The sequence below is a fragment of the Aspergillus puulaauensis genome, chromosome 5 (assembly GCF_016861865.1).
Source record: "Aspergillus puulaauensis MK2 DNA, chromosome 5, nearly complete sequence".
NCBI classification, from domain to species: domain Eukaryota; kingdom Fungi; phylum Ascomycota; class Eurotiomycetes; order Eurotiales; family Aspergillaceae; genus Aspergillus; species Aspergillus puulaauensis.
The window spans coordinates 1,638,350-1,656,018 of NC_054861.1; the positions used below are offsets into that span (position 1 = coordinate 1,638,350).

Here is a 17,669-nt window from a genome sequence, read left to right on the forward strand (position 1 = left end):
AGAGGGACGCGAGGTTAGAACAGGAGACAAGACGAGCAAAGCGAGGGCAGTAGAGCCGGAGCGAATGCGGTAAGAGATGAAGGTGAGAGGATCAAGGCAGGGTCGGCGCAGATGGAGAGAATGGGGGATGGATGAAAAGGCGGACGGAGGGGCGTTAGGTGGTCACGCCGGGAAGACCAACGTGTGGGAATCAGGGGTGACCGATACGCACCCACTCGACGCGGTGGCGAGGACAACGAGGGCGAGACCGAGGTAGAGGCAAAGCGACAGGGCACGACTTACCAACAAGATAGAGGCTGGAGGGCGAGAGATCGAGGAGGATGAAAGGGTCGGACAGGTCAAGCACAGGACACTGTTTTGTCGAGGAGTGGAATTTTTGGGTGCCAGAAGTTGAATGCCAGGTCAAGAAATTCAGCCGCCGCGTAGCTTCCGTCACTAGTAATCGACGCAATAATCAACCACGAGCAGACGATTCGTATTAATAAATAACGGTTTGGTTACAAAGGACCTGAAGAATGGAAATGTGAATTCGTGGTCTCATAACTGCCGCCCTCTCTCGTCGCTGTTCTCTCCTTTTATCCTCCTACCCCCAATGTCTGCCTACAGAGCTGCTATCAAAGAGGACACGGTGTTTCCGCCTTGGGCGGGCGAGTCGCTGGTTCACCGTTCCAGGAGTTTCGCCCATTGATTCCTCAAATCTGGAACTGATCACTGAATGCTCCAGCAAAGGTCCAGATTCGAGCCTCGCCGTCTCCTCTGATAGGCTCCCGTTCTCTCTCTTTGATGCCCCAGTCCAACGGATCGCCTTCACTGGCCTGCCTGCGTCTCTGTCTTGTGCTCGAGACCATCACATAAGCAATGCTGATTGCGTCAACCATGGCCCACTGCTGCATCCCCAGCTGAGCCATCCACAACAACCCTAATGTGAAGGGCCAGGAACATGGTCTACCGTGCAGTAGCATTGTATAGAAAACAATGCATTGTCGATAAGGTACTGCTTCAAGCTTACCCATGGGCGTCCTCAGTCACGTGGTTGGTTGCCATCACCTATTAATCGCTGAATGCTGAGACTGAAACAAATGGAATGCAATTCGCTATCAACCATCCCTATGGCTAACGCCAGGATGCCAAAAAAAATACTTGTCTATCTCGTAAATATACAATTTGCGTCATAATGTTTATATTGCTGCCTTGAACCCTGTGGAATGCTATCTGGCCTTTCCTCATCTCAGGCTGCCATCTCAATGTTCATGCAAATGCCCTGGGTCTGCTGGTACATCTTCCTGGCCCAAGAACCTGTTCCTGGACTTCCGGAAAAATGTCCGGAACATCGACCGATAGATCGTCTGTCCTTCGACGGTGTCACTTACATATCCAAAGAGCACGAGCATCACGACCGACAAGAACATGATCACCGCAAAAGATACCCAGTACTGAACCTGGTTGTAGACTCCTTTAACGCCCTCAAGCTCGGTCGAGAAGTATGCCGTCATTAAGCTAACGGGGAGGAACAATATGGTAACCTTGGCCAGCAGGATCGTTATCCTGGTTAGCTTCTCAACAGCCTGTGAGTCCTTCAGAGCGATCAAGTTGAAGTTCTGTTTTCTCTCAGCATCAATCCCTTAGAGAAGAGAACACGGTAACGTACAAGAAAAGTAAGCGACTCTTTTTCCGTCAAACAAGTATCTATCTCCGAGAGACAGTAGAGCTTGATGCGGTCAAGCAGTCTCTCAAACCTTGCGACAGCAGGTGCATTTAGACGGACGCCAACAGAATTCTCCTGTGTACCTGATGCACTGAAACTGCCCTGCATGGTCATTGTCCGCTGGATATCGGTATCGGTGGCAAATGTTTGACCAAACGGCAGCCTAGGCTGGTTTGAGCGGGCCTCGTCGTGAAGCAGACGCTGCCTCTGGAGAATACGTGTCATAATAAGCTCATAACTTTGATACAGACGCTTGAGCACCGCAAGTTGCCTGCCCAGCCAATGCAGTTGATCTATCAGGCCAACGACCGGTTTATTCAGCATGCTGCTTCTCTGTACACAGATTAGTAGGTAGTTATATTTCGCGCAAGGAGATCAGTACCAAGCTATCAAGATTAACTCCATATGTATGCTCTCGCTTCGCGACGAGTGCATAGCTCGAAACCCAGTCGTCGAATATATAATAAAAAAGAAGACTTGCGCCATCCTCTTGTTTGATGCTTGCATACTCCAGGCCAGAATCGTGGAACGGCCGCACTCTAATCGTGACCAAGGAGTCATTTTCAGACGTTGCAGAGTGTTGTTTTGATACTCCTGCAAATATTAATTGTATATTTCGGCGGCTAACCGCTGTTACAGCTTTCATTTCGCGCTCTGATGCTGTCGTCTTTCCTGGGTAGGGATTCTCTTGGATGGAGAGGACGGTTCCTGGTTATGTCAGTATCAATACATGATATCTTATAGACGTAACATACCGTCGTCAAATAGTATGAGCCACGACCATAACCGCCTTCCGTCTGGAAGTCCCTTTCCATTCGGCATTTCGAGTTTCGGTACATAGTAAAGAGAATTATAGCCAATGCAAGTATCTAGCTATGTCAGTGCCCCTTGTCCACTCAAGCGCAAACAAGTCATATCACATACATCTAGGACCATAATCCGTAGAACAAAAATGCCATATCTGATCCACGACATGACCAAACGTAATCCCCCGAAATGAGGCAGCAGCATGGACCTCTTCCGAGCTCGGCAACGGTTTCATGGCATAGCCGTCTTCCAGATCTTCGTCCACATTGGTGCGTGCTAGCTTGGGGCTGCCTCTTGATTGGAAACTTCTCCTTGCAGGTTGGGCTGGAGCGGTGGGTTTTGGTGGCCGGGTTACTGGATCGGTGCACATTAGCCCTTGCAGCCGCTCGGAGACACCGTAGTAATTGGTGATGGCCTGATTATTCAGTCAGCTGCGTTATTATCCAGGGTCAGACTTGGATTTGCATGGCGGACCTTGATCAGATCTTTTTGTTCCTCTGGGGCCCATATATTTCTAAGTCCACCGGTCAGTGGAATGATCTATGTATGTGGAGAGTGCGATATGGCTTACATCCATCGCGTTCCAAAACACCTCGACCTCTATATGCACATCAGCTGTTGGTCTATGACGATGGTTCATCTCAATGAGAACGTACATTATGAGTAAGCAATGCAGTAAGATCTTGCGTCTCCAAATCCACAGCACACCAGGCATCCTCGTTGCCAAAATCCAGTACAAAGTTCCTGGTCTGGGCGTCACTCAATAATGCCAGGCTATCGCGGAAATGCGAAGCCTCGTCAATATTGTGAAACCTCTCGCTGATAATAGGATTATTTGGAAAACTGGAATAGTATTCCTGGGCTGTCATCAAGCTCCGTACAGGCGAGCTTGGCGCTTCAGACATGGTGTTGCTGGAAGTCACTCTCAGCTATAAATAAGACTGCGGCTATGAATTGCCTTGGTAAGTTGAACGCTGAATATGCAACAAAGAATCTAACATCAGAAGCACTGAAATGATTAAAGAGTGTGAAAGATTGATTGATTAAAACTTGGAGGATTGATGTTGAAACCAATCTGCAGACAATCAGCTGTCACGAGCGATGACCGGGTCAGTTGAGCGCTTAGGCGCTGAGGCCGGGGGGCTACACAGGCCACAGGGTATTTCTTGCCGCCAGTCTAATGCTTGTTCCTGGCCCTCACACGACCCGACCCGCCATGGTCTTCCCTCCAACAGCTGCAAAACAGCGGAGCGCGAAATAATTGATGACGAATGTGCCTAAATCCCTGAATCGTGGTTTCAGATCACTTTCTTGAGTGTAGTTACTAGTCAGTAGTCCGAAGGGGTTATTGCGTCCCCCACATTAATGAGACCCATGAATCACACTCGTTATTTCATAGTTACTCAATTTGCATTATTTAGATCATTACAAACTTAACTCACTCTATAGAAAAGGGGGAGCGGATCAGGTACATATCACGTGTAGCAGCTTAAAGCGGCGACATGACGCCGACCGGAACGACAAATCAACGATCCTCAACACAACTTCATATGGAAACATCGACTCGGAAGGGCTCGGACTGGCCCGAAAATGGCTGCGCAGGACGAGTCTAGGAAGGCCCCTGTTCGCTCTGCAACTGCGTGCACCGAATGCCAGCGCCGAAAGCAAAAGGCGAGCAACCCAGTCTTTAAGCCGCTAGTTAAATATATCTTGGGTCTAATACTCGACTGAGCAGTGCAATCGAACATGGCCTTGTAATCACTGCCAGGCGAGAAAAATAGCACACCAATGTAAATTCGTCCCGAAAAAGGCTGTAAGGGCTGCTAATTTAGCGGCCAACGATAAAAGGTTCGCATTCACTCTATTTCACATGAAATAAGTGAACCTCAGGCTAATAATTGGTTAGAACGCCGGAGGCCCACCAAATACATCCTGAAGACCCAAAACAAGGGCAGTTACTTGATGACGGCATTATATCTGCGAACAATGATGATTTCCGATCCCTCGGGTATCTACCTGATACTCAAAATGTGCCGGATAACGGTGCCCAAGAGGTAGAGCCATGTGCTATTCAGCTACTTGGGTTTAACAAGCTAACAATGCCCCTTCTTATATAAAAAGCCAGCCGCGATCTCACTAGGTAGTCAGGCCAGTCTTTCTAGTGAGATGAAGAACGCCTTACATGCCATTCCTCCAAAGCCATACACAGGTACAAGCTTCATTGCAAACCATCTACCTCGATAAATGTGCTTACACTTGGTTAGATATCCTCGTCGACCATTTCCTCGATAACACAAATTACCAATACTATGCTCTCTACCCACCGGCTTTTATGCAGGACTATAACGCCTGGTGGTCAGGGAGAGCAACTGGTTTGCAGCCCACTCCAGAGTTTACATGCTTATTGCTCCGCCTTTGTGCGTGCTCCATTTCTTCCCTCGACGAAGATATACGCCAAAAATTGGAATCAGAGCTAGGACAGCCCGTCGACGGCCTCTCAATATTATACCATAGGACGGCAAAACAATTGAGCAGTACAATAGGCCCTGGTAAGGGCGGCTTGATGCAAGTGCAACAATTGTTCTTAACTGCCCAGTGGTTTAAAACCGAAGCATTATTCGTGGAGTCATGGCATGCCTTGGGTGCCGCTATTCACGAGGCACAAGAGCTAGGTATCTATTACTTTTCCTTTGCCCTTTCTACATTGTACACCGGAGATTTTGCTAATATACTTTCCTGAAAAGGCATGCACAGAAGCTCTTCAGGTCCAAGATTCTCTGACTTTGACCGGGAAATGAGAAGGCGACTCTGGTTCATACTGTACGCCTGGGATTGGTATGTTATCCCCTCTTTCATCAGACTTTTCTGACACTTTAAGGCAAATGTCTTTACTACTTTCCCGCCCGTTTATAATCAACAGCACTTGCTGTACGTTTGAACTGCCCGACTTGCGGTTGGATCCCGTGGACTCCCAGCCCGAAACGCCTTCCCCAATTACCCACATGGTTCTTCAATGTCAGCTCGGTCTGTCAATATCAAAATTACCGGGAGTGATGGGTGGTGTTCTATCGTTAACCCAAGCAATGGCCGTCCAACAAGAAACGGAGAAATGGTTCAAATCATTCCCTCCGGCATATTCCATTTCAAATCCCGATACCCGATGGGACGAAACTCATAGATTCATAAAACTGCAACGCTTCCAACTACATGTCATAGGATATATGATGATACTGATGCCGCTAAAGCAATGCCTAACAAAATATATCGACCCGATTAGCTCCAGCATAGAAAAGGGTCTACAAACAACCGCAGTTGAAAATGCACTAAAGCTGCTTGAGGCCTGCAACGACCTACTGAGGCACATACTACCCCTGAACGCAAAATTCCATTTTGCTCCTTTTCTCATGTTCGACACTACCGCAATGTTATGCTCCGCCATAGTACACGATAAAAACAAAATCCTTCCACAGCGAGACAGGATCCTCGAAGCGATTCCGAAAACACTTGCCGAGCTGGGACGTTTATCGGAGCGTGCAAAGACTGGAATGATCTGCTATACAGCTTTGAGGAAGCTCGTCGCTTGTCTTCCATTGGTGCCAAAAGAAGCTTTGGCTTTTACAGACTCCACTCCCGAGAGCTCAATCGAAGCGCCTCCAACTTTATCAGATATACCAGGCATCCCACACCCTTTACCTGGTACTGCTGTGACACTATCGCCGGGAAATATATTTCACGATGGGCTTCTTGCTCCTACGTCTCTAGATTTTCTGCCCTCAGACCCGATGGGTGGGTATAACGGATTCACAGATCTGTCACAGATAGATCTGGGCGAGCTGAGTCAGATTTGGGATTGGGGAAGTCTTGATATTGATTTTCCGAATGAATCATTTTAGGGGTCATTGATCCTATTGGCAAATAATAATAACTGCCGCTATTGATGGCTTGAGCTCTAGATAGCTTTCGTCTCATGAAACGTCGGATTCTATCGTAGATAAATACATATCCCGTCCAGGGTTCAGGAATATTCGGCTCAATTTTGGATATATCACATGTCCGATATGAATACTGTCATATGAGTATTTAATAATGAAAATAAACCACCTCGGGCCATAATTGCAGGCTGAAACTCGAAAGAAAAGAAGGTAACTTAAGAGCGAAGCCAAGACCAGTCGATGAGTCATCCGACTTTGATTAGGGCACAGCTAGGCCCAACATAGTTTAGCGGGTCGTGGCACCCACAAGCGGAGACCGGATTTTCAGAGCCACCATCGACCGCCCACGACTTCTTTTTCTCCGTCAACATTCAGCGCAGAGCCACACCATAAGGATTTTGAAAGAGGTTCTTTTGGAAGACTGTCAGCACCATGTCTAAGATCACAGTCGGTATGCTGGATATCCTTCACACGTACCGCTTCGAACACCTTCACTAACTGAATTTTCTTCTTCCTTTACAGCCGGAGTGCGCCAGAATGTCGAGCAGCTGCTCAACTACTCTCAGAATGAGAAGAAGAGAAACTTCCTCGAGACCGTCGAGCTCCAGATCGGTCTGAAGAACTACGACCCCCAGCGTGACAAGCGTTTCTCGGGTACCATCAAGCTTCCCACCGTCCCTCGCCCCGGCATGGCCATCTGGTACGTCGCTCGCATACCCCGAGAAGGAAGAATAAAAGAATCGATGAAGTCGATGAACAATTCGACGAACAAGGAATGATAGCAACAAATCGCTGACCATGGTCGATAATACAGTGTTCTCGGTGACCAGCACGATCTTGACCGTGCTAAGCACCACGGCATCGACGCTATGTCCGCTGATGACCTCAAGAAGCTGAACAAGAACAAGAAGCTCATCAAGAAGCTTGCCCGCAAGTACGATGCCTTCCTTGCTTCCGACGGTCTCATCAAGCAGATCCCCCGTCTCTTGGGTCCCGGTCTCTCCAAGGGTACGTTTTCCCCACTTCTTCATAACCCTCCACGAGGAGGTCTGCATGGGGATGATATACTAACAACTCGTGCAGCTGGTAAATTCCCTACCCCCGTCTCCCACAACGAGGACATGGCCTCCAAGGTCAACGACGTCAAGTCCACCATCAAGTTCCAGCTTAAGAAGGTTCTCTGCCTCGGTGTTGCCATTGGCAACGTCGGCATGACTGAGGACGAGCTCGTCGCCAACATCATGCTTGCCATCAACTACCTTGTCTCTCTCCTCAAGAAGGGCTGGCAGAACGTTGGCTCCCTTGTCATCAAGGCTACCATGTCTCCTCCCCGCCGTGTCTACTAGAGACTTTCTTTTCTTCTTAATTGGAGAGAAGTGGGGTTGGTAAAAAAAAACAAGGGAAAATTTTTTAAAGGATTTAGGTGTGAGGTGGGATTATGTATGCTTTAGCTAGCTGAAAACTAACTCGCTGGATGCTCCTAATATTGTTCTCTCGTAGAAACGTAGACCTGAAGTAGTTGTAAGAGATATATTACACTCTAATTCGATCATTGCAACTAGTATGAGCATATATAATGGTACATAGGCAGGGCAGATTTATTGCATGCCCTCCATCAAGTCCGTCTTATCGAGGATCATCCCCCTCATTCCGATAAACTCCCGTAGAGTATCCCATTCCTCGCCTTCTTCCTCTCCCCGCATATAAACATCCTTGAAACCCCAGGCAATCGAAACCTTATCCAAAGCCGCTCGCTCTTCTTCCCGCAGCCAGCGCTGTCGCAATGGAATACCCGGCATCCAAACAACACGCTCCATGTGGTCGTTCGCTGTAATAATAGCCAAGACTCCAACGGATGAAGTCCCGCCGACATAAGCAAGAGTGGCAGCAAATGCAATGGCCGTAGCCGTGGTCGGCTCCATTGTATTCTGGAAACTGGCGGCCCAGGATGCCGCGACGTAGCATCCGAGAGGAGTTGTTGCGAGAACACCAAGGGGAGCGGCAGCCCGTTTGAAAAACTTGGCTCGGTGGAACGCGGGGGTGCAGAAAGAGTTATCAATTATTGCGAGGACGAGACCGAGGTCTCGCTGCTCAATTGCGACATCGATGGCCATGTTGGCGAGGTCGACTGGGATAGCACTGTTGATGTTTTTCGGGTTGGGACGGAGGTATTTAATAGGTGAGCTGTTCTCCTCGGGGATTGGTTTGTTGGCGTAGAGGTGGAAGATCTCCGGAACCTGCTGCGGTCGCTTAAGCAGCGTGTGGATTTTGACATAGGAGTTTAATGCTTCTGGGGATATGAAGACTTTTTCGTCCGTTAGGAGGTCGTGGACAATGCGGCAGATTGTGTCAGCTGCAGGGTGGGATATTTGCGCGCTGCGCGTTGGTTGTGATGCCTTTTTGCCATTCTTTTCTTCTAGGTGGAGCAGAGATGAAATTTCGTTGTCCGTATTCGTAGAGGATCGGTTCGGCTGCACAATTGTTTCTGCGATATCGAGGCACTTCTGTAGGAGTTCTACAACTGCACTGTTTGAGGGAACGGTTTGCGAATTTCGAAGCTCTGCGGAGCCGGCCTGGACCTCACGGAGAGTTGTATTGAGGTCGGGCAAATGTGTCGACTCAGCCTCAGTCGATGCATGCCTTCGTAGCGGCAGTAGCTGTCTTGAAGGGGCTTCCAGGGCCTTCTTTGTGAGACATTGTCCGATTTGAGGCCTGCGGGTTGCCTTGATTGCCGACGCATACAAGCGGGCGGGCTGAGGGCGATAACGGGCGGCTGGCGACGCAGACAACTGGCATAATTGGCAAATAAGCGCTTCAGGCTTCGATGCCCTCTGGCTTCGCAATGCAATTCCCTTCATTGCAACGGTGTGGCCTAAATCCCCAGTCGCAAATCAGTGTTCACCAACGGGTGGAGAAGGATTGGGCGCAACAGCCGCCCTGAACGAGCGACAAGGCGGAATATTACTGCCGCCTACAGGGCACCGCCACCCGCTCTCTCCAGCCCTCCATCGTCATCTCCTTTACTCTTCAACACGCTCGTCTGCTTGCTTTCTTTATACCTTTAAGCTTATTCGGCAGACTTGGGACGGATTAATTTTTGTGTCCTTTTACGGAGAGACCTGCGTTCCACATGCTCGAGTCCTCCATATTATCCGCTTTCCTGTGCCGTCCTTAGGCTTCAACATCACAGCATCACCGTTTCTATCTCTACCGACCACGCATAATGCCTCCTCCTCCTCCACCTCCGCCGCCGCCGCCCCCTGGCGGGGGTGCGCCTCCCCCTCCCCCTCCAGCTGGAAATTTACCCGCGAGACCACCAGGTGGTGGAAAGGATAGGGTAAGCTTTTATGATGTATCCAACACGACACTCGGATCAGACCGCTGATGCCTTACTAGGGCGCCCTACTCTCAGATATCTCAAAAGGCGCGAGACTGAAAAAGGCCGTTACAAATGATAGGTCAGCGCCGCAGGTAGGCGGAGGCGTCAAATCATCTGGTGGTCCTCCGCTGGGCTCCGCGCCTCCTGTTCCTGGAATGTCAAAGCCCCCAAGTGGACTTGCTCCTCCAGTACCCCCTGGGCAGGGCGCGAATCGGTTAAGGAGTAACAGCGACACGGGACCTGGAAGTGATAACAGTCCTGCTGCTGCCCCGGCTGCCCCCCAATTGGCCGGACTTTTTGCCGGAGGCATGCCCAAGCTTCGCAGTCGAGGAGGTGTTGATACTGGCGCCAACAAGGAAGCTTCCCCATACCTATCAGATTCGGAAACCTCACGACCGCCCAAGCCGCCTATTGGATCGGCTCCAAAGCTCCCCGCAACGCGACCTCCGCCCCCGCCTTCTACAGATGCACCCCCAGCTCCGCCTGTCAATCCGTTGGTTGCGAACCTCAGGAAAGCCCCTCCACGGCCAGCCTCAAGGCCATCTTCAGTCGTATCGAACTTCTCGACAAAATCAGCGCCACCATTACCAAGTTCATCGAAACCACCAGTATCGTTGCGGAAGCCCTCGGCCCCTGCTCCTCCACCACCTCCTTCCGCCAGTCCATCCGCACCCCCTCCCCCGCCTCCTGCAGCGGCTGCACCTCGTCCACCCCCACCACCCCCTTCATCAGCCCCTGCTCCGCCGCCAGTTCCCCCGAACGGCGCCCCCTCGGCATCGCTGGCAGTTCAAGCTGCCCGGAATGCCCTCGGCCATCAAACTCCGTCAGCTCCTCCACCTCCTCCCGTATCAGCTCCCTCGGCGCCACCTCCACCTCCTCCGCCTTCTGCACCTCCTACCGCGCCCCCGTTCATTCCTCCTTCCGCACCGCCAAGCGAACCAGCATCGCGGCCGTACTCCTATGAATCTAGCAATATACCAGACCGTTCTAGTCTAGCAGCTAGTGCTTACACGCTCTCCAACGGCGGCCCATCGCCGGGGTCAAGCGCCACAAGCCTAGGTGCACATGGGATGACCCGGGTTGAAGATAGCCGATTCAAATTCCAAAACGAGGGACTACTGCCCAAGCCACGCCCATTTGTCGGTGGAATGAAGCGTTACCGCGCCGGAAGAGGAAGTAGTGTACCGTTGGATCTCAGCGCATTAGGTGGCTAGATGGGGCTATTAGCAATTGAGACCGTAGCTTTGAATATTATAGCTTGGCCCAGAAAATGGGCTGAAAACCAAGCCAACCATTTTGCATTGTAAATATAGGGAAATTGAAACATAATATACAACGTCTTCTGTAGTAAAAACTGTAGATCTACTTGGTAAATTAATGCTGCATCACAGGCTACAGGTCACGTGATTCCGTGGAGCTTTTGGATCCGACGGCTTTCGAGCCTCGGAGAGCTCAGGAGCATCCACATCAACAGCCTTTCTGCGTACCTTCACCAGGACGACGACTTACGAATACCTTGCACAGTGTGATTAATCGGCGGAGCTTATTTAGTTTGTTGCACGAACACGGGAACCGAGCACCCAACATCATTGCAGAGACGCGCCGAGAGTGATCTTTCCAGTCGACAAACGGGCCTTGAAGAAGCTTCTATATACGGAACTAGACTCTCTTTCGAACCTTTAAAGTCCCGAAATCGGAGTATCTCGCTGTGTGTACAGTTTTGCTCAGCCAAGTTGCCTACGCTCTATTACTATACTCTTTTTCACCCCCGCCTCGTCATCCTCCAACTCCTCACGATGTCAATCAACGCCTACATAAATAGTAAGTCTAGCAGCGTGCACATATTGCATCACGATGGAGACTAATGCGGCTATTCTTGTTAGAAAAAGTTTTAATCCTCACTGTCGACGGACGGACTCTCCTCGGAACACTTCTCTCGACAGACCAGCTCACAAACCTAGTTCTCCTGGACACAATAGAGCGAATCATCCGAACGCCCGACGACCCCGAACCAAGCTCACAGATTGAACACGGTCTTTACTTAATCCGAGGCGATAATGTAGTGGTGTGCGGAGAAGTAGACGAGACAATTGACCGCGACATTGACTGGGCCAAGGTAAAGGGAGAAGTGGTGCGCGGGACGAAAAATGCATGATGACGAGATTCCATCGATCAGCGATACGATTTTGACTCTGCGGGAACAAAGGGTATCTGTCAATTCTGTGCGGGCAATTGGAGTGACCGGAGCGCGATCTATGGCTATGGTGGACCAAGCGGCTTCTACTCCTCGTTTCGTGGGATGGCGCGCTGGCTTGTGCTTGATCTCGTGAGGACGGAAATGCACGGATGATTGTTTGTCGCTTGGCTTGAGTTCGTCTCTTGACTTTGGGGCCCGCCTGTGGAGCGCCATATGGTGGTTGGGTCTCTGATATAGAAGCATGCATCGACAAGTTTGCACCCGCGCATTGAGAAGTGGGAGATATACTCAGTGTCTGAGTTTGATTGGGTCATAAAGCGGCCTAGCAAAAAATAGATTAACAGGCAGCGACAGAATACTTTTGTATAGTTTTACTCTGGCCCCAACGGGTGGGGAATATAATGAAAGATACGTTTATGTTTAAGCACAGGGCATGAATGAGTGCGTTAGCCATATTCTCCGAGACTCTGCTGTCTCAATTAACCAGTAGAGACTTTATTGATTATTCCAAGGCAATTTAAACAGTCACCACTCACCAGGGGTTGGGAGGGGAGCAGGATAGTGAGGTTTTAAATGCCGCGCGATGACGACTGTTTCATGCTAGCCAAGGCTTGTCTCATCGCGCGATGTGTTGGCGCTGCGCATAGGCAGCAGGCAATAACCATTTCACAAAAACACCACTTTGTACATCTCCAGCATCACTCTTCAGCAATTCACTCTGCGCGACAATCAGCCCCTATAAAGTCCGGACTCCAGAACCAGACACGCAGGTGATCAACGGGTTGACAGCTCTGGGCCAAGGAACGGCCCCGCCGCGGTTGGCTCGATCCGGCGTAAGATTAACAGTTAACTGTAACGGGCAGGGCTCCATTCTTGCCTCCCCTGACTGACTTCAACGCCTCTGCCTGAACTTCCTTCCTCTCCGTCTCCTCTCACCAACCCCCACGACGCTTGCTTGCGTCTGCCTCTCCTTTGCTCTCCTGCAGCCCCCTCCGCTCCTTCCGCATCCTTGTCTTTTTAAAATCGCTCTCTCTCTCGCCTCTCATTTCAAGCCGCCGCAAGGTCGCTGGCCGATCTTCAATAATTGCTTGCCATCTACCCCCTCGGTCTCGATTCTCTCGCCCTCGCCCTCTCTGTGACTCTCTTGCGGCCTTCGATTTTCTGATACAGCTGCCCTTCATGTGGTTCTCGATCGCTTTGACTACATATCTCGGCCTTCGCGTTACGGCATTACTGGGTCAATCCCACTTTACGTCGTCCGACTACTAGATTATTCCGGTTATCGTCTCTATTTACCGCGTTGAGGCTCTGGGGACGTGACACAGCATGTGGCTCTTCCGAGGCGCCCAGTCCGCTGTTTTTTACTACGTCACCTGCACTCCCTGCGCCGAAGCCGCGGACCGTCGAAAGCGCAAGAAGGAAGCTATCCGTGCCCGCTCACTGAGAGAAAAGGAGCAGAGCGAGACAATTGTCACCGACCAGCCCCGGCCTTTCCTCCAGCCAACCGCCTTCAGTACCAATCCAGGATGGGCGGAAGAACTCGCTTTAGGACCAGGACCACCGCCCAGGAGAAGAGGTGGCCATCGCGCTGCTACACACCATCGGATAGATAGTTGGGATACGGGGGCATATTCTGGCCAGGACGATGAGCAGGATGCCACGCTTACCCCATCTCAAAGGATCAGCAAGATTGGTTCCAAGCACATTGGTGATCGCTGGAACCGCATGATGCGGTATCAGCGTGAAGACGAACCGCTATGGGGCGAAGATGTAGAGGTCAGGGGTTCGTCGGTTGGAATATCCGGCCAGGGTAAAGCGGACTCTCGGGCTTCTAGCAAATACCATATCCCTCGTGTGCCACCGGTCAACGATCTCCATCCACCCATCGTCAGCGGGCCGAAAAGTAGGGCGGAAACGCGATGGATGCTTCAGCCTCCGCCCAGTGCCAGGGTTATGTCTGGAAAGGAGCGGAGCAGCCGCACGGCAGGTCCACCCGTCGATTACGCCAACATGCGGATGGATAGCGAGAAATCAACATCGCGGCGTAGCGTCCACACTCATGCGCTCCCTCTCTTGACCACAGAGCTCGTCTCAGAATCTCCGGAATCGTCACCTGCTTTCCCCGTCAGCTCCGCCAAAACACCAAAACCGGCCGAGCAAGAACTACCCCGTCCACCGTCACCCGCATTCTATGCCTATGGGGAAGACGAGTCTCGCTTCGTCATATCATCACCTACCTATTCGCCGTCTGATTCTTGTTCCACCCTGTCCTCCGGGGCTGAGACAGACGAATCGCCCAGGAACTCACTTCACTCGCCCGATACACCTGTATCGCGGCCCATGTCCAAAGAGACCAACACTCGCCTCGAAGCTTCACGCCCTGTGATTTCGCGGGCTCTGACCTCAATACATAAGGGGGGCGACCACAAGAATGTTCATATGCTGCACCTTGAGATCCAAGAATCCAATGATCTCGCGGTAGGCCAAGTCGACCGAGTACGCCCATGGCGGTGGAGCATGGAGTTCTAAGGCCGAGATTCCGCAGTGCTTTTTATCATGATATCTTCAGTCCTCATGGTGCGTTGGGTAATTATTCCTGATTGTTACATTGGGTAGCAAAGCGTCACAATTGGACATTCTTGTATCCTAGTGGGCGGCCTTGTGGTTTATTCCCTTATTCCTATCATCACCTATGCGTATGTATTCGCAGCGCGCTGCGATTTCGTTTGGAGAAAAAAAATATACGGCAGGACCAGTATAAACCGAACGAACAAAGAAAAGCAGGCATAATAGATCGCGCATCCTACACCCTTTCCTTTTTGCATATCTCCCCCTGTTGAGTTTTTCCTGCAGAGTACATCAAAACTACTTTCATTCCAACATCTCTGTCGCATGACATATCACTCTTTAATCCGTTTCCTGATTCAATTCCTACACCGTTGTCATTGAGTACCTACTTTTCTTTTCCCTCCAAAATCCGCCTTGCATGTCCAGCGTTGTTGTTTGTTTATTAGTTCGAAGCAACCTTTCTGTACCTAGCATTCTCATACTTTGCAGGATCAAAAAAACGGCTTAACTCTTGAATCCAATCTCCATAATTGCAAGATTTAAATAAATAAGACGAGTAGTGAATGGGGGTTAGGATATATATCGTTTATCTTGGGCGAAATAACTGGGTAAATATGTACCCGTTATACCAAAATATATTTGGAAATACATAATAAATACATCATAAAATAGGAAGTAAAACAAGCACTGAGCATCTGAACGTTCGAATACGATTTTGATTCCGATTTCAATTTCTTTATGCACGAATGAGCATAGCATGGCTGGCACTAATGTAATTGTATGCTATGTACGCCCCCACGTCTTTTCCCCGTAAACTTCCATTCCAGCGTAACGCGTATGGTACGAGAGGTAGTAGAATGAAGGGGGAAAAAAGAGTAAAAAGCTCGTTCGAAATCAATCAATCACTCAGTCAGCCAGCCAGCGCGAGGACCTGCTTTTATAAGATAAGACCAAATTTCCAAGAGTAAAAAAAGGTTGGTTTCATATAAGATAAGATTTGTTTTGTTTGCTGTGTTTTTCATATAATAGTGCGGATCGGACAGATCATGTCGTTGGATTCAAGGAGTAAAGTAGTAACCCACTCTGCGCTGTATGCATTGTCTTGCCCGTTGGGCATTTTCGGGTTGGTTTGTTTAGTAGACCTTCTTCTTCTCGTCCATACTTAGTTGGCCAGGGCCCATGTTCACCAGGAGTAGTAGTCCTCCGCTGGATAAAATTAGTTGGAGTTCTACGAGGTTTATGTTTTCGAAGTGTCACTTACACAATAGACAGAATCTGGAAGAAATCATACTTGGCGAAATCCTTGTGAGGGTGGTGAGGGTGCAGCTAACGCGTTGTTAGTTTAGATCCCAGGAAAATGTAAACAAAGTATGGGTGGGGTATATACCGTCCAGAAGTTGTTGACAAGAATGTTGAACACGCTTAGCAGCAGCACAAGAAGAATTGCGCTGAACTTGGCTTTGAAACCAACAATGACCATAACACATGCGACGAAGCCGAACAGGCTGACAATAACTCTCCACAAGCTCCACTGACCGGAGAAAACGAAGCCAACGAAGAGGAAGATAAGCAGGACGCGACCAGCGAACTGGACGTACATCTTGCGGTCTTTCTCATCCAGCTGCGGCAACCCGGCGGGCACGAACTTCTTACGAACCCAAGAGTCGGAGAGGACCATGAGCAAACCACCAACAACACTCAGATTGCGGAGGAAAAAGTTGAGATCGAAAATGAGTCCATAACCGAGACCCTGAATAACAACAACACCCAGAAGACCAGCAACAGCGATCTCCGCATGTTTACGGCCAATGACGAGGACAGAGCACACGGTCATAGCTATAACGTTGAAAATGAGGAAAGTATGTGTGAGACCCCATGGAACTGCCAAGAAAAACGGGTCAGATTGCGCTCATTGTTTCCCTTTCATGGGTAGCAGGTCGCGTAGAGAAGCAACGGACAAGTTGGGGTAAGATGAGAGGCATGGGCAGGGCCGTTTGCTTACTCTTCCGGTAATCGCTTAAGTAAAGAAGCTGGTCGCTCCATTGTGTGAGAATTCGCAAGCTGTCCTCCAGGAAAGTGACCACGATCAAGAAACGACCAATGGCTGGCAGGTACCTGCGGAGAAAGACACGCTGTCAGTTGAGCTCTTGAAGATGACGCCATGGGGCACAGTATGCAGCTCCGTCGGAGTTGGCGAGAAATTCAAGGGATGATCCAAATTCCAAAACACTTACGGCTTGATAGGATCCGAAACGGTGTCCAGCCAATCTTCAATCTTGCTTGTTTGCTCACGAATAGCGTCCAAAGGGCTTGGGTCGTCGGTTGCAGCGGCTGTTCCGGGACCTCCAAAGGGGTTCTGGTGGCCAAGGTTATAGCCTGCGGTGCCACGAATATGCGCCATGGCAGCCGTGTTTTGGTGGTGCGCGGGAGCACAAGATCAATAGAGGACGATGGCGTGGAAGGGAGGGGAAGCGCAACAAGTGTCCAAACAAGGAGGAAGCGAAAATGCAATTGACGTGGAAGCAACAAAGACGCAGGCCAGAGGAAAGGTCGAGGAGTGAAGAAGGAGAGAAAGGAAGACGGAAGGGATGCGGAGGTAATTGAGATGTCAATAGAGGGAGGATGTTGAATAGTTGTCTCTTACTGTCGCCCACTCCGCCTCCGAGGCCCGTGACTGCGCACTAAGACACTTTCAGGCCACGATGACCGGAACGCGGCGCTAGTCCTGTTTGGGCCGTGGCTGCCAGGCTTGGATTCCCCAGTGACGCCATTCGCCGATCGTCAATGCTTCACTTTCTGCACTCTTGACAGTGCAGGCCGCTCTACAGATGCTGGCATTGGCTGTGGCATCCGTAGGAACTCCTGGATCTGGAGGCTGTGAGCTTGTGACTATTTTGGTCTGGGCACTAGACTCGGGGCCTGACAGATATGAGACACTGGCACAGCCCTGCAGCTGAGTTATTCAATAAACCCCACCGTCCGAGGTAAGGTACGCGATGATCATCGTTCCCGATCTCAACAATCAACATAATCTTGCCCTCGCGTCGGACGATAGACTCCCTAGGTATACGTCCAGGTGCC

The 17,669-nt window shown here is 50.2% G+C and overlaps 9 protein-coding genes across 9 annotated transcripts; 5 read left to right on the forward strand and 4 right to left on the reverse strand.

Moving 5' to 3' along the window:
• Window positions 1–692: 692 nt before the first annotated feature.
• APUU_50630A (uncharacterized protein) lies at window positions 693–908 on the reverse strand (the record flags this gene model as incomplete). The annotated part of the gene is made up of 1 exon (XM_041705648.1): window positions 693–908. One exon carries the CDS (start codon window positions 906–908, stop codon window positions 693–695), a length of 216 nt encoding a protein of 71 aa, XP_041558113.1.
• Window positions 909–1,241: 333 nt separating this feature from the next.
• Window positions 1,242–3,417, reverse strand: APUU_50631A (uncharacterized protein; the record flags this gene model as incomplete). Its single annotated transcript, XM_041705649.1, has 8 exons — window positions 1,242–1,598; window positions 1,649–2,038; window positions 2,088–2,413; window positions 2,461–2,574; window positions 2,630–2,927; window positions 2,987–3,026; window positions 3,084–3,112; window positions 3,169–3,417. 8 exons carry the CDS (start codon window positions 3,415–3,417, stop codon window positions 1,242–1,244), a joined length of 1,803 nt encoding a protein of 600 aa, XP_041558114.1.
• Window positions 3,418–4,102: 685 nt separating this feature from the next.
• On the forward strand, window positions 4,103–6,405 carry APUU_50632S (uncharacterized protein; the record flags this gene model as incomplete). Its single annotated transcript, XM_041705650.1, has 7 exons — window positions 4,103–4,183; window positions 4,248–4,360; window positions 4,419–4,566; window positions 4,634–4,721; window positions 4,777–5,184; window positions 5,257–5,347; window positions 5,391–6,405. 7 exons carry the CDS (start codon window positions 4,103–4,105, stop codon window positions 6,403–6,405), a joined length of 1,944 nt encoding a protein of 647 aa, XP_041558115.1.
• Window positions 6,406–6,876: 471 nt separating this feature from the next.
• Window positions 6,877–7,790, forward strand: CRP74 (60S ribosomal protein uL1; the record flags this gene model as incomplete). The annotated part of the gene is made up of 4 exons (XM_041705652.1): window positions 6,877–6,895; window positions 6,967–7,144; window positions 7,259–7,452; window positions 7,528–7,790. The coding sequence occupies 4 exons, from the start codon at window positions 6,877–6,879 to the stop codon at window positions 7,788–7,790; spliced, it is 654 nt and encodes a 217-aa protein (XP_041558116.1).
• A 252-nt stretch (window positions 7,791–8,042) lies between these two features.
• Window positions 8,043–9,302, reverse strand: APUU_50634A (uncharacterized protein; the record flags this gene model as incomplete). The annotated part of the gene is made up of 1 exon (XM_041705653.1): window positions 8,043–9,302. The coding sequence occupies one exon, from the start codon at window positions 9,300–9,302 to the stop codon at window positions 8,043–8,045; it is 1,260 nt and encodes a 419-aa protein (XP_041558117.1).
• A 365-nt stretch (window positions 9,303–9,667) lies between these two features.
• APUU_50635S (putative proline-rich, actin-associated protein Vrp1) lies at window positions 9,668–11,037 on the forward strand (the record flags this gene model as incomplete). Its single annotated transcript, XM_041705654.1, has 2 exons — window positions 9,668–9,781; window positions 9,841–11,037. 2 exons carry the CDS (start codon window positions 9,668–9,670, stop codon window positions 11,035–11,037), a joined length of 1,311 nt encoding a protein of 436 aa, XP_041558118.1.
• A 582-nt stretch (window positions 11,038–11,619) lies between these two features.
• APUU_50636S (U6 snRNA-associated Sm-like protein LSm8) lies at window positions 11,620–11,978 on the forward strand (the record flags this gene model as incomplete). The annotated part of the gene is made up of 2 exons (XM_041705655.1): window positions 11,620–11,644; window positions 11,707–11,978. 2 exons carry the CDS (start codon window positions 11,620–11,622, stop codon window positions 11,976–11,978), a joined length of 297 nt encoding a protein of 98 aa, XP_041558119.1.
• Window positions 11,979–13,346: 1,368 nt separating this feature from the next.
• APUU_50637S (uncharacterized protein) lies at window positions 13,347–14,549 on the forward strand (the record flags this gene model as incomplete). The annotated part of the gene is made up of 1 exon (XM_041705656.1): window positions 13,347–14,549. The coding sequence occupies one exon, from the start codon at window positions 13,347–13,349 to the stop codon at window positions 14,547–14,549; it is 1,203 nt and encodes a 400-aa protein (XP_041558120.1).
• Window positions 14,550–15,721: 1,172 nt separating this feature from the next.
• APUU_50638A (protein ERV29) lies at window positions 15,722–16,989 on the reverse strand (the record flags this gene model as incomplete). The annotated part of the gene is made up of 5 exons (XM_041705657.1): window positions 15,722–15,794; window positions 15,850–15,914; window positions 15,976–16,469; window positions 16,591–16,703; window positions 16,823–16,989. 5 exons carry the CDS (start codon window positions 16,987–16,989, stop codon window positions 15,722–15,724), a joined length of 912 nt encoding a protein of 303 aa, XP_041558121.1.
• Between the last annotated feature and the right edge of the window lie 680 nt (window positions 16,990–17,669).